The 14,666-nt window shown below is 54.2% G+C and overlaps 2 protein-coding genes across 8 annotated transcripts in view; one reads left to right on the forward strand and one right to left on the reverse strand.

Moving 5' to 3' along the window:
• ERI3 (ERI1 exoribonuclease family member 3) overlaps positions 1-5,783 on the forward strand; it is a 125,310-nt gene extending 119,527 nt beyond the window's left edge. For all 7 annotated transcript variants that reach the window (XM_032303764.1, XM_032303763.1, XM_032303762.1 and 4 more), the window contains one exon: positions 5,253-5,783. In XM_032303764.1, the coding sequence (XP_032159655.1) occupies position 5,253 (1 nt within the window). In that variant the 3' untranslated portion in view covers positions 5,254-5,783. The remainder of the gene's footprint in view (positions 1-5,252) is intronic.
• A 168-nt stretch (positions 5,784-5,951) lies between these two features.
• DMAP1 (DNA methyltransferase 1 associated protein 1) lies at positions 5,952-14,623 on the reverse strand. Its single transcript, XM_032303759.1, has 10 exons — positions 14,221-14,623; positions 13,589-13,680; positions 13,134-13,329; positions 8,176-8,334; positions 7,882-8,049; positions 7,440-7,625; positions 7,239-7,310; positions 6,899-6,971; positions 6,469-6,764; positions 5,952-6,272 (listed from the first exon to the last, which is right to left on the reverse strand). Exons 1-10 carry the CDS (start codon positions 14,323-14,325, stop codon positions 6,213-6,215), a joined length of 1,407 nt encoding a protein of 468 aa, XP_032159650.1. The 5' UTR covers positions 14,326-14,623; the 3' UTR covers positions 5,952-6,212.
• Between the last annotated feature and the right edge of the window lie 43 nt (positions 14,624-14,666).

The following is a 14,666-nucleotide window of genomic DNA, read 5'->3' on the forward strand; positions in this document are numbered from 1 at the left end:
AGGCAGAGAGAGGGAGGAAGCAGGCTCCCTGCCGAGCAGAGAGCCCCATGTAGGGCTCGATCCCAGGACCCTAAGATCATGACCTGAGCCGAAGGCAGAGGCTCAATCCACTGAGCCACCCAGGTGCCCCAATATATGATAGTTTTCTAATAGCACTGGGATAAGGAAGGCCTTTTTCAGTGAGATAAAAGCCTAGAAGCTGTAAGGGAAATGCCTGATATGTTGACATGTCCCATAGGAATCTCGAGATTTAACACTAAGGTCAACACTGCCCCAAACCTATACTACCTCAGGTTTGCCTTACCTCTGTGAGTGGTGCTAAGATCCTAGACTCACCCCCACCCATAGCCCCACACTCTGTCTGCCCCCAATAAGCCTTGCTCACTCTGTTCCTTTAAAAGCTCTTGCCTCTGTCCATGTCTCCGCATCATCCGTACATCCCCACCTCCGTCTCCACCGCCACTGGGCCGGTTCTGGGCCACTGTTTCTGGCCTGGACCATGGTATAGTCTGCTAATCGGTGTCTGTGCTTTCAGGGTTAACCCCTCCGATCCTTGAGTGATTGTTATGAAATGCGGATGTGGTTCTGTCTTGTCCCTCCTCACCTAGGTTAGTGTCTCCCCGCCATTCCCAGAGTAGTAAGCTCTGAAACTCCTTAGCTTGGCATCCCGTCTGCAGGGCTTCCTCTGACCAGTCACTGCCGGCCTGTCCAGCTTCATCTCTCGCCGCGCGCCTGCCTCTTACTCTTCAGCACCCCCACCGCCTGCTAGACTTAAGTACTTGTTTCTGGACACACTACATTTCCCCTTCAGCCAGGTGCCCGTGTGCTATTCACTATGCCAGGGTCACCTCCCCACTCCAAGCCCAGCTTGCTGGCGGGCCCCCTCCCACATGCCCTTAGACTTCTGCCTGGCTTTGTCCCTGGGGACCCCTTTCCCCATTCTCAGTGCCTTTTCTGTGCTGACTTTTCCCGAAGCACTGCTCACACCGCACCTCTGACGGGTCTGCAGCCAGGCCCTTGACCCGGCTTGGCCCGTGTGCGCGCAGCATGCGGAGGTGTCCGTGTGTGTTTGCTGAATGAAGGCATGCACGAATAAATGGTTCTCTAAGAGTTTCCGTGGGCCCTTTCCCTCCTGAGGGTGGCCCTCACCCAGGCCCTGCTTCCCCGAAGCCCTCTACTATTCGGTTGCCAGACAAGTGCTCCTAACTGGCCCGTGTCAGCCTCAAGTCATGGTCCTGTGTAAGCCCTCACTGGGTGTCCTCTGTGGTCTGAGCCCTCCTTCCGCTAGCAGCTTTGCCAAGCAGATATTTGACTACCCTTGGGCCCAGCCAATAAGCTTATCCTTTGTCAGGTGCTAGCCCCACTCACCTCTCTGACAGATTTAAGCAGCTGCACATCTCCCGTTATGGAGTTGGCAATATAAAAATATTTCCAATGTTAAGAATATTAATGCCCCAAACAGAAGAGAGTCATCTTGTCACAAGCTGATAACCCTGCAGGAACATAAAATCATGCAGTCTTCTAGAATTTGAAGGTAAGGAAGACCTACCTTGGAGGCCTCTTTGTGGGCAAGAGGCTGTGTGCCTCCCGCCCCTCACCTTCTACACCATGCCAGCATCAGGCTGGCCTCATTAGTTCAGTGGGAGGTTCCAGAAGGGGGAGCTGCTGACCATATGGCCCCTGGGCTTTAAGCAGAGGACTCTCCCAGAGGCCATGTTGTCACCAGCCTCATCCTGCTGTTCTCGCTGAACTTGTGGCCTGTTAAAAGGCCCAGATTTGTCTCTTCACTTCTGCTCCATTTCCTCATCTTCTAACCATACCGTTGACTTTTTAACCGGCTTAGTAGGTTGCACTGACTCACGAGGTTTCCGGGGCTAGAAAAAGAGCCTGGCCTGGAAGCCCACAACTGCCATACCGCGGACTTGGGGAACTGAAGCAGCTGTCTTCCCCAGTCTGGGCCTTTGTTGTAGTGGACCAGTTACAACAAGTTAGACTCCAGAATGCTCAGTAAACAGGATCAGTAGTCAGTGTGAGCTTGTGCAGTGAATGCCAGTTGGTCTCAGCACGTGTGCTGGCCTCTCTGTCATCTGCACCATAGATTGTACGGGATTTACCTTCTCGCCGTCGGGTCACCGGGAAAACTAGCATCCTTGCCTTCCCTCCAAAAAGAGGAAGTACTCCAAACTTAAAGTACGGGGTGTGGAGGGGTGTCACCTGCTCAGTGCTCACAGTTAACACAGGTAGCATCCCTGATCACCCCTAGTGGAGGAATCTGAACTTCAAAGAAACTTAAGCACTTGCCACAAGCACACAGCCAGTGGGCAAAGACTAGAAATGGGTCTGTCTTTGTCATTTTCAGAAAACAGTGGTTGGAACATAGGGATTGGGGGTAGAGAATGGCAGAGGTGAGACCAGAGAGAGCAGGGACCTGTTTTTTATAGGGCCTTTGCCTTTAAGTCATATTAAAGAGTATAGCCTTGAACCTGAGGGCAGCAGGAGCCATTGAAAGGATTTAAAGAGACAAGGATGTGATCAGATTTGTGTAAGAAAGATCACTTGGGCTACAAGAGAATGGATTAGAGGGAGAAGAAAGAGGATAGGCTGTGTAAGAGCAAGAGATGATGGGGTCTGCCCTGGGTGGTGGGAGTGGGGGGGTGCTGCCAGAATGAAGGGAAGTAGATGATTAAACAGTAAGAAGATAAAATTCGCAGTTGATGCTTGACAACTGGGGAGGGAGAGGGCAAAGTGTCAAGCCCGATTCTCAGGCTTCTTCGGGAGCACTTGGGGTGCTGTTCATTGGGATGGAGAACACTGGGTAGTGAAGACACGTGGGAAGGACACTGGTGCATTATTGGATGTTTTGAGTTTACATGATCTAGAAAGAGATGTTCCAGAGCTCAGGAGAGATGCAGGCAGGAGACGGCGATCTTCAGGGCTCACTGAAGCTCAGGGCGTGGACGAAGCTAGCCAGTGTGTCCAGTGAGGAGAGGTCAAGGACTGACTGGGGCCAGGCACAGGTGGGAGGTCAGTGCTGGCTCTCTGGATGGCTGGTGGCCTGGGGGGAGGGGCTGGGCACATTCACTTGGACCAGGGGAGGCAGATTGAGCGATTTGTCCAGCAATGAGGGAGGAGCCAGATGAAGTCAATAGAAAACTAATTTTCTTTTCTGCTGGAAGAAATGAGGTGTGTGGCCGCTGGGTAATTGCAGATAACGAGGGGACTTATTCTTAATATGCACAGCGGCCATGGTCCCCAGAGTGCAGGAGACAGGAAGGATTGGAGGTGCCCTGACAAGGCCAGACATCTTTGGGAAGAAAATCACCCTATCGTAGCACCTTTTGATGGTGCCATCACAGCCTCTGGACCCTATCATAAACCCTCCTGCTCCCAGGGCCCTTCCTGCCCCATCTCCTGCCTGCCCCTCCTACACAGATCTTCCTGCCCCCTTCTCCTTCCTGTCAGCTGCCTCACTCCTGTCGCAGCCCCCTCCCTCCACCTTCTACCCCCACAGCACAGGCATATACACTAAGGGAGACAAATGACGGGGCCTCAGCTGAGCGGGGTGCGTGTCCGGCCCATAAACCACGGGGACGGGTCACGTCTGGAGTTGCCATGGCCGCCACTACCCACCCATCTGTCTTCCCACTGTCCTGCCTCAGACTAGCCCTCGTGGCTTCCTGAGTCCCTGGAGGAAAAGGGTGTCCCCGTGTCTGGGTCCTGTATCACTTTTACATGTCCATATCCCCCTTGAGTATGTTCATGTTGAGGTCGGCTAAAGAGGACCATCAGTGCGACTGATCTGCCCTCAACAGGGCTCAGAGTCGTGTCTGGCTAATGACATGGGACCTGGGACGGCCAACTCCCGCTCGCACAGCCCTTCTCTAGCTCTGTTGGGCCCTGTTTCCTAGTCTAAGGTTCTAGCAAGGGCAGGCTGGAGGGCTCAGTGGAAAGAGTTGGCCCTTGACAGATGCAGAGGCCTTCTGACCCCACCTTGACCTTACCACCACCCCGCACCTGATTATGACATCGAAGTATAATGCTTCTGCAATCACAGCATCGATCCCATGAGGGCTGGTAGCGGCTGAGGTCCTGGTTATGGCCCAGGAGCATCTGTAGGAGGTGGGAGAGGGATGGGAGGAGAGGCAGGCGAAGCGATGGGGACTGGGCTGGTGGTGTTGGCAGTGGAACAGAAGAACTCTGGGCACTTGGGTATTTCCGTCCTTGGCTTTCTGTAGAGGGACAAGAGTTGGGCAGCTGCACCTCCTGCTGGTGGCATTAGAACAAGTCCTGGCCGGTGTCCATGATACTGAAGGACCGGAGTACCTGCTCCTGCAGCCGCCAGGGTTCCAGGAGTTTCTCACAGGGATCAGTACCGGAGAAACTGCCGTGACAGGGTCTGGCAGGAGCAGATGTACTTAGATACAGCCAGAGACAGGACTACTGAAGCCTGACCGGCACCAGCTTCAAGCCTAGTGGGGTAGGAGAGGCAGAGCTTAGCCTGAGCACACAGGCACGTCTAGTGGAGGACTGCTGGCCAGGGTGTGGGAGGACTGTAGACCTGGACCCTCTCCACTGCTCTGGGTTCCACAGAAGGGGCCCAGGCAGGCTGCTGTTGGGAGTGCACAAGCCTGGGGCCCAGAGCAGGCTTCCCAGGCTCCCGGCCCAAAAGTGCCAAGGCCTGTGCTTCGTTACCAGCCATTATGGCCTGGGCCACATCTCTCTCTCTCTCTCTCTCACACACACACACACACACACACACACGCAAGTGCCGGCAAAGTCACCCTGGCCGTGGGCGTGATGAATGGCCGCACAGTAATGAAATGGAGACATCAAGGCGGGTGGCGGGAAGACGGAGTGTGGCGGACGGGCCGTCCCCACGCGGCGGCAACAAGAAGGATCGCCCAGCGGCCGGGGGCCGTCAAGGGAGAAATTACACATTTACTCTGCCTTTTTCTTACTGCGACGGCGCCCATACATCACCGCTGGGGCTGGGGCGGGACATGCCGGCCAATTTCCAGCATGAATTATGGGACCGAGCAGCACTGAGACCGTGCTTCCTGCTGGCCCGGCCTCATCCAGCCGAACGTGAGGCTGGAGATGCGGCCACCAGGGGACAGGACCCCCTGGTTAAGAGCCTGTGGCTCCTGAATCTGACCCTGTTCCCCTTTCCCCAGCTATGTAAGAGCACCTGTGGGCACAGAGAGGAAGAAGGATCTGGGCCCCATCTAAATGTCCTCTCTTTCTCTTCTCAGATGACTGCAAGAATATTGCCAACATCATGAAGACACTTGCGTATCAAGGCTTCATCTTCAAGCAGACATCAAAGCCGTTCTGATTGGCCGAGGACGGGATGGGGCAGGACAGGGTAGCTGCTTGGCCCAGCCCAGAACCCTCCTTTCCCTCACCAGAGGGGAAAAGGGAGAGTGGCACAGCTCTACATCCAGAGTGTCCCCCAGCCTGCCCTGTGGGCTTGCGCCCTGGGTAAGGGCTTGGCCACTCGGCCCCTCTGGAGCAGACACTTTGTGCCCCCCACCCCAATCCCTCAACCTCAGCCCAGTATTAGCCCCTCCCATTGTGGGCCTGGGCTAGGGGGACCCAGGCACTCACCGCCTCTTCCCTGGTACACAGGCTTCTGCTGGGGCCACCGAGCCCCCCTGTGCCCCCTCCCATCTGTAGTGCATGGTGTGTGGTGCCCCCAGGGCTCCAGGACAGATCAGGCCCCACCTTGTGTCTACCCCCATCCCCGCTGTGAACGTGCCACTGAATAAAGTCGGGGAAACGAGGCTGTGGGTGTGTGTGGACCGGACACTGCTGTGCCTGATGCCGTCCAAGGTGTACAGGGGTTAGCGCGTATTCCGGGCTGCTCTGGGGCTGAAGGCCACCGTAGTGGCTTGCAGTCACTGGAGCACCTGTGAGAACCTCCCTGAATAAGCACAGGGCCATGGGGACTGTCTAAGCACAAGGCAGTGTCTGAAGCCACCACTATGTGTGAACCATCTTGAGAGCAGAACCAAGTACAGATGTTTGGGCAACACTGGCAGTGGTGAGAAGGCTGCTCGGGGCATCCACGCAGGCAGGTCCCAAGGCCTGTGGAGTGGGTGTGGTGACTGCGCCCCCCACCCCCCTAGCCAGGGGTGGGAAGGAAAAGGAAGCAGCCCAGTCCGACTCAGCAGCTCTATTTACACAGCAGCACCCGCACCCACTGTGGCCTCTCATGGCTTCTTGGCTTTCTTCACAGAAGAGGAACTGGAGGCTGATTCCCGACGCTTCCTCTGAGAAGACACAGAAGGCAACGGAGTCAATGGCACCCCCCAAGCTCTGCTCAGTGCATGCGTTTCATACTCAGGGCGGGTGATCCCACGGCCACCCAGTCCTGCCCTCAGTCTCAGAACCCTGTCACAGTAACTGCGGGCACTGGAGGGAGCGGGACCGGCCATTCGTGCTCCCCCTGCCCAACTGGGCTCTTACCGAATTGGGCGTGAGGGGTGCGCCCACCACATCAATGATGGTGTCCTTGGTGGGGTCGGGGCCAAGACCGGGGTCAGGCACTGCCGGCTCCACAGAGGCTGGGGCTGGGCCAGACGCTGGCGTGGCGGGGCCCCCGAGCACACCGGCCCGGGCCAGGGCCTCGTGCCGGTGCCGCAGCATCTGTAGCTCGTACTCGCAGTTGGCGCAGGCCTGCTTGAGCTCGTAGAGCAGCACCAGGTCACTCCGCAGCTCGTTGAACATGTGCACCAGCTCCTCAGTGGGCGTCGGGCTCAGCTCTGCAGGCGGTAGGTGGAGGGCGGAGGCAGAGCCAGGGTGTGCGGGAAGGCCAGCGACGCAAAGTGCCCTCCCCAGCCCAGCCTCGATCGCAAGCCGCAGACGGCCAGGTCCCGTGGGCCCAGTCCCCACTCACCCACACCAAGCTCCAGCAGCATCTGCTCCAGGGCCTTGATCTTCTTCTGTCCCACGGAGCTTGGCAGCTTCATCTGCAATGACCCAAAACACTTAGCCCTCTCCCCGACAAGTGGTTAAGGACAACAGGGACCAAAGGCAAGGGGAGCGGGAGAGAAGTGAACCCCTGGAGGGAGCTCTGTGGAACAGAGCAAGAGCTTTGACTTCAGCCCGGCCACACCCCCAAGACCTCTCTCTGAAGCGCATGGCATGCTCCCTCCCGGTGCTCCAGGGCCACGGCTGCCCACGCACAGGCTGCGGGGAGCCCAGGGCCCCAGCACGGCGATGGAGGCGACACGTACCCGCTGGCTCCGCAGGGTGACACCGGCAGACTTGAAGTCTGGGAACTTGATGCCTGCAGTCTCGGGAACAGCCTGGGGGAGAAGAAGTTATGGAGACCGAGGCACAGTGGCGGGAGGGCCCCAAGTTAGTCCCGATGCCCTGCCAGCTCTGAGTGCCCTCGGAGCTCTGCACCCTGAACTGGGCTGACTCAGTCTCCGCACCGGCTTCTCCGCCTCCTTTTTCTGGGGTAGCTTCTTCTTGGGGGCCTTGCGCTCGGTGCGCCGCTGCTCCGCGGTGGTGTCCGCTGCCGTTATCAGCTTCTGCAGGTCCTGGCTGCGCTTCTCCCGCTCCTTCTTCCGGGCCTCAATCTTGCGCAGCTCCTGCAGCAGATACTCCTCCTCTGCTACCTGGGAAAGCGAGACACCCCAAATGTGAGGGTGCATGGCGGGGTGGGGGGGGTGTTGTGGCGAGGCAGATGGGGAGCTGTAGGGCCACTAGCCTGTCCGTGAGCCACACCGAGAGGCAAGGGACCATGAGGGAGGGGGAGGGGTGTGCAGTGGGGAGAGTGGCTAGCAAGGAAGGACTAGGCGGGGCGGCAGGGGAACCGGGAAGGGAGGGAACTGCAAGCCTGCGGGATGAAAGCAGAGGGCTTCAGGAACTGACCTGCTCCGGGGTCCGGTTGTAGAGACGCTCCAGCTGCTCCTTCCGCCGTCGCTCATGCCCAGCATCAAACACCGGTATCTTGAGGTCTGTGCCTGGCACAGCCCGCACATTGGCAAGTTTGGCACAAATGTGATAGTACCGCTCCTTCAAGTCCTCCACAGAACGCTTCTAAGGATAAAGACAAGGTGGGAATGGACAGTGAGTGCCCAGAGGCACAGGGACAGGGTCGCATGAAGGCAGGGGGCCGGCCAGGCACAGCCGGGACACACATGCAAATGCGTAACACCAGCTCACCTTGAACTGCTGGTGGTCATAGCGGTCGTGGATTACTACAAAACGTAAGTCAAAGCGGCGGCTGAGATCAAAGAGATGGTCCGTCTCTGCCTTAGTCCAGGCGTCATCGTGGAGGTACAGCTGGTACTCCTGCTCTGAGTACACGGGAACCTGCACAGTCTACTGGCACAGAGGGACAGAGTATGGGCGTACCATGTCATGGCCAGCGGGCTTCAGCCCCCTGTGGTCACAGCCTGTGATCTGTGTACCACCCATTCCTAGGCGGGACCAAAGCAAACCCTCTGCCTAGGGCCCTGCAGATTGTAGCCTGGAAACGATGCTTCCAGGTGAGGAAACACACTGCTTGCCCAGAGACCCCAGCAAGCTAGGACTGCAGCCTGCCTCTGGACTGGGCCCAGGAGCAATGAGACCATGCCTTCAGCTCCAGAGCCTCAGTAACAGGATCCATGCTCCTGATCCCAGGGTTAAGGTGAGGGGCTCACATGTAAGGGCTTCTGTGGAATCCAAAGGTTAACTCTGGAGTAGAGCAGATGGCTAAATACTGGAGAAAGGCCCAGGATGCCGGAGCCTGTAGAACCCTTCTCTGAAGCACTGCTGCCACCAAGTGGTGACAATGAGACTTGCAGCTCCCCAGTGCAGGCCAAAGTCTCCTCTCTCAGCACATGCACCCCTGCACACATCCCTGCCTCCCTCCTGCCATGCCCCAACCCCCAGACCCTCCTCGGGGACATAAAGCACCACCACCAACTGAGCCAGTCAGTCAGAAACCCCAGGAAGGAGTCAATGTTAGGCCAGACTAGGGAAGTTCCTTCTCTATCAAAGACCACACTGGTTCTAAACCTGCTCTCAAGACCCTGTTTCTAGCTGCCTCCTGGACTTCTCCTACTGGAGGTCCCACATATACCTAAAACTTAATATGCTCAGGTGACAGATGTTAACCAGACTTATTGTGGTGATCATTTTTCAATATACACAAATATGAACCTGAAACAATATTGTATGTTGATTATACCTCATAAGAAATATATTTTTGTATGTTCAGTACTGAGCTCATCACCCTCCCTCAAACTTCTAGCTCTTTCAGATCGATTCTCAAGTCAATGTCACCATTAGCCAACACAGGTACCCAAGCCAGAAGACTAGAAAGCATCTTTAACTCCTACCTTTACCTTTGACCCCTCCCCTTCCACAAAGCTGGGGCTCTTACCCCCAGGATCTCTACCTCTACCTGCCACATCTCAGTCCAGACCATCACCACCACTGCCTGCATCAGAGAAACAGCCTCCCCACCAGCCTCTCTGTCTCCATTTGATCCCCCTCCAAACAATTCTCCATCTGCATCCAAGATGTGATCTCTCTGACCAGTGCTACTACCTAAAGGACAGCCTGTAGACGACTGCTATTTGCAAACTGGTACCAGTGGTCTATGTTAAGTATGGAAAGTGAGAGTAGGCATTTAGAAACCTTTATGACAATTTCACAGAAATCACATCCTACTGAATTGAATATGAAGAAACACACGGGTTGGGGGGCACCTGGGTGGTTTAGGTTGTGATCTTGGGGTCCTGGGATCAAACCCCGTGTCAGGATCCCTGCTCAGTGGGGAGTCTGCCTCTCTCTCTCCTCTGCCCCTCCACCCACCTTGCTCTCTCTCTAATAAGTAAAGTTTAAAAAAAAAAACCCACGGACTTGTATTTTGTCTTTTCTTGTCACCTTACTGTCAGTCTCTGATGGACTGGAAATTATTTTTTTTAAGCCCTTCATCACAGATAATTTGAGAAATATAGAAAAAATCTATATAATAATATATACATAATATATATAATAAATATAGAATAAATCTATAAAATCTAGAATAAATATCTGATCATGTCACCCATCTCTTCCTAAACCCCTCAGAAGTTCTCTACTACACTAAAAGTGTCTTCTAGCTAATTCACAAACTCCTCAAAAGCACAGGTCAGCACAGGGACAGGACACTCTGAGGATCAATTAATATTTACAGAATCAACCAATGAACACAGAGGTGGATGACCCAGCCTCTCTGCAGCCACACCCTCACATACCTCAGGTTCCAAACAAATGACTAGCAGTGCTGGGAACTCACTAGGCTCCCCTCAGCCTTTGTTGTTCTTGCCTAAAGTGCATTTCCACTTCCACATTCCTTCCTCTACAAAGGTTAACTTCTCATCCTTTTGGCCTCTTACAGGTATCAGCTCCTCTTGGAAGTCTCTCTGGTTTCCCAGGCTTGGTTAAGTATACCTTCCAAGTATTTCAATTCCGTTTAATTAAGAAAAAAAAAAAAAAAGCTCAGGACCTGTATAGCCAGTTCTGCTCTCAAGGGCCTCACAGTCAAGTGAGGGAGACATTCATTCATTCAACATATATCATATATTTATCGTGGGCCTGCCAGACCTATGCTGAGAACACCAGTGCTGAATGCTGAGTAAGACAGACAGTGGCCTGACCTTCTCAGAGCTCAGATTCTGCTGAAAAAATAATTTAGTCCAGTGTGGCGAGTTTGATGCCAACCGTACACCTAAGGGTGTAACAAGTGACACCTGATCCAGCCTGGGGACAAGGGTTGGTCAGGGAAGAGGTGACAGGAAACAGTAAGGTTACTTTGAAAGAGAAGAGTGAAATGATCATGATTCTCTTTTATAAAGACCACCCTGGCAGCAGTAAGGACAGATGAGGGGAAACAAGAGCCTGGGAGGCCAGTTGGCAGGTTTTAGAAACAATCCAGGTGAGAAGTGAAGAGGCCTCAACTAAAACCGCACCAGTGGAAGGTAGGGAACAGGGCACAGACCTAATTTTGGGTTAAAACCACAAGACTTGGCACCTGGACATAAGGGGTAAAAGAAGACACCATCACAGGTGACCCCTGTGTCTCAGGCTTGAGCAAGAGAGCAGCTGGGGAGCCACAGACTGAGAGTGGGGGCCCAGGAACCAGCGGTACTGGAAGGAAGATCATTAGTTCACCTTTCTCCGACTTCATGCTCCACCTGCAGTCACCACGACCCTTCTAAGACTCAAATCGGATCCTGACAGTACTCTATTTAAAAATCTGTCAGTTGCTACCCATAGACAGTAGGGCCAAGCCCAGATTCCTGAGCGGGGCTGCCAAGCCCTGCCTGACCAGACCCTGCTGACCTCTTGGGCCTCATCTTGCACCATGTCCTACCCCGGGTTTAGGCTTCATCAGGAGAGAAACTCCTGCAGCACACCATACATGTGACTGGTTTTCTATCTATGCCTTTGCTCCTGCTGGGCCCTCTGCCTGAAAAAGTCACTACCCTTTGTTCCTAACATTGCCTGGTGACATACTTTAGGACACAACTCCAGCTCTAACTGCTCCAGGAAGCTTCCATGGCCTTCAAGTCCTCCCAAAACAGCATGCATCCTACTGGACTGTAATTACCTGTGCCTTTCCCCACTCCCTCCCCAACAATATGGAGAGTTTCTTGAGGGTAGTTATTGTTGCTGGTGTAATTCTGTGTTCTGAATACCTAAGGTTTGACTTGACATGAAGCAGCTTTTACCAAATACAAAATAAACATTTTTTCGTCTTCTCAAATTGTCTCATTCAACCTTCCCTCTCATCTCAACACCTCACCTCTTGGTTGTCCCTTCTCAGTCCTGTACCTCCAGCTTTCTCCCTCCACTGGAACTTAGAGGAGGTCTGAGGATAGTGGTGAGATGGAGGAAAACCAGCTCTCCGAGGTGAGGGAGAATGATGGGTCACACCCGGATGTGCTCAGTCCGGGAAGCCTGTGAGCCACCCAGGCAGAGCAGTGCAGGTACAGCTGGCTACACTGGGCTGAGGGGGGAAAAGTCAGGACTTGAAGCCTTGGGATCAGGGCCCAGTGTTTTTGGCCTCCAAGTCAAGGCTGCTCCAGGCTGCAGGGACTGTGACACCATATCATATAATGGCTTGAACAACAGCCTAAGAAATCCTAGCCTAGCCCAGCTCTGCCTCTCACTGGCTGGGGGAGTGTGGGTAAGGCCCTGCTCTGTCTGAGCCTTAGTAATCTAGACCACAGATGATTCAGCTCAGACCAGGGTGCCAGCACAGGGAATGAGGAACAAAGGCAGATGTGGTTTATTATGGAAACAGAATCAGTGGACTCGATGATTCAATGTATCGCTGAGATTTAGTTCAAATGCCACCTTCTCACAGAGGCCCGTCCTAACCACATGATCTGAATTAGGCCTCCCCTATGGCCTACGAGTTCACTCTTTTAACTCATTTCAAATTCCATTCATATCCTGGTTTCATTTTACATTTTACTTTTTACTTTTCATTTCCAATAAGATGGCTCTTAACTGAAAGAGTTCTATTTGTTTGCTTCCATTTTTGTCATCTATCCTTCCCTGCCTTCTTGGTCCTATTGTTGAATGAAATAATTAGAGACTACAGGAGAAGTGACATCAAGGATGATTCCCATGTTTCTGGTTTGGGTAGCTGGGTGGGCAGCGGTACCATTCACTGATATGGGTGAGGAAGAGAGGGAACAGATGTGTTCTGCTCAGGGGTACCTACTTGAAGTTCTTGTGGGGCCTTCCCAAAGAGACATTAAGTAAATGATTGAAGATATTAAGTGGGGTCACTTAATGCCTTGCATATAGCAGGCAACTGAAGCTACAGAGAAAATGAGACCCACTAGGGAGAAAGTACAGAGAGACAGGGACACAGCTCTGAGGAACAGCAACATTTGAAGGGCCAAGAGAAACCACCAAAAACCAGACCAGGCCCAGGAAAGGACAGGATCCCATGGGCAGATGAGACCCATGAAGTCTCACCCTGCAGGTATCTGCCATGTGGACTGAGTGAGTAACCGTGGTTGACACAAAGACTGACCGTGCCTCTGGAGCCAACCCCAGGAGGCTGAGAGCTCCCAGAGGTAGCTCTGAGTGGCTGAGCTACATTGGTCTATGTCCAAATGGTGATGGCTCACCTTATTGAACCTGGCGAAGGGGTAGTCCTTGCCCTCCTCAGCTGCCCGTCGCCAGTGGAAGAACATAGCTCCATCCTTACGGGCTGGGTTGGTGAACGGCATCCACTTCCAGGGCCGCACCTTCTTGGAGCCTAACTTGGCTTTCACTGTGCGGTAGCCTTGACCAGTGTCACTGGGCAGCAGTGGGGGTGCATCCCTGACAGAAGAGTTTGGAGGGATGAGAGGTTAGAGTCAGAGGTGTGCAGAGAGCCTTTGGGCCCAGGCTGATCTACGCTGGAGCAAGGAAGTCACATCCTGGAATGAGAGGTCTGAGCTCCTCCTACATCCTACTAGGCAAGCAGGAGCCCCGAATGGGCAAGGCAGCAGGGAGAGAAGTGGCAGAGAAAACCAGGAGATAGGGACATGCAGATTGGTCAGGGACCAGAACCTAGGGCGCTTGGGATTTTAGTACTTGCTTCTTGTCAGAGTAGAGCAGTGCATAGACCTCTCGGTGCATGCCCTCGGGCCTCTTGAAGGTCAATGTCTCGGACGACTTCTTGGACTTTTTCTGAGAAGAGAAACCACAGGATAGGAACCACAACCTAGACTCCCTTCCCTGAAAATTCTCTAGCCCAGCCTAATCCCTGAACAAAACAGCACCTACAGGTACAATGATAACGCGTACATATTTGACACATAGCAACACACCAGGAAGGCCCACTCACAGGGAAACCTCTAGTTGGAGCAGGTCATTCCTGCCCAACCCCACCCCGCTGGGTAAAGCCCTGACCTGTCAGGGTAGAAAATACTTTTCCACCATCTCTGAGAACGTCACACCGACCTGGTGCCACCCTGCCCCAATATCCTACAAGAGTCTCACTCTTTTGGTACTCTCATCTCTTAGGAGTATCACACTCTCACATTTCCCATGGGTGTCCCACCACCTCCATCCCATCTCATCAAGGTAACACTGTCTGTCCCATTATGTCACACCTTTTATCGCCCATCTCTCTAGGAGCGCAGCACCGCCCCCTTCTCCCCCCCCCTCCCATTGTCACTGCTCCCCACTTCATTCCCAGTACCCAAGGCTCTCAGGCGCCCCCGCTACCTTGTCCGGGTTAATAATGTCCTTTTTGCTGATGGTCCCGGCAGCTGCATCCCCCTCTGGACCTCCGAGTTCTAGTATGTCCCGCACATCCGCGCCTGTGGCCATCGCGCCTGATAGGGGAGCGCCCCGAGGTCAAGGGTCAGTGCCTGAGAAGGGACCAGGCTCAGGCCGGGGGGCGGAGCCACTTCTGCCCCAACTGAGGCGGGGTGAAGAGGCAGACCGCTACGAGGAGGGCAGTCCAGATGTGGTCGGAGTTCGGCCTGTTTCCCACCGTCTGAGTCTCCCTAACTGCCCCGTCTGCCTCCTAAACCCCAGCGCCTCGGCACCCGGATTCTGACTGCAGGGTCCACCGCTCCCCTATCCCCGCAAAGCCGCGGACAGAAACTTCCGGTCGTGCGCACTCGAAACGCGGCCGGCAGGAACACTTCCGGTCTGTGCTGCGCGGA

This window comes from Mustela erminea, chromosome 10, assembly GCF_009829155.1.
Source record: "Mustela erminea isolate mMusErm1 chromosome 10, mMusErm1.Pri, whole genome shotgun sequence".
NCBI classification, from domain to species: Eukaryota; Metazoa; Chordata; class Mammalia; order Carnivora; family Mustelidae; genus Mustela; species Mustela erminea.

Coding starts and splice junctions, on each gene's coding strand:
- DMAP1 (XM_032303759.1), bottom strand. CDS start 14,325: ATGGCCACAGGCGCGGATGTGCGGGACATACTAGAACTCGGAGGTCCA. Junction 8,335..13,133: donor CCTTCGCCAGGTTCAATAAG/GTGAGCCATCAC, acceptor CTGTGCCAGTAG/ACTGTGCAGGTTCCCGTGTA. Junction 7,626..7,881: donor ACAACCGGACCCCGGAGCAG/GTCAGTTCCTGA, acceptor TCGCTTTCCCAG/GTAGCAGAGGAGGAGTATCT.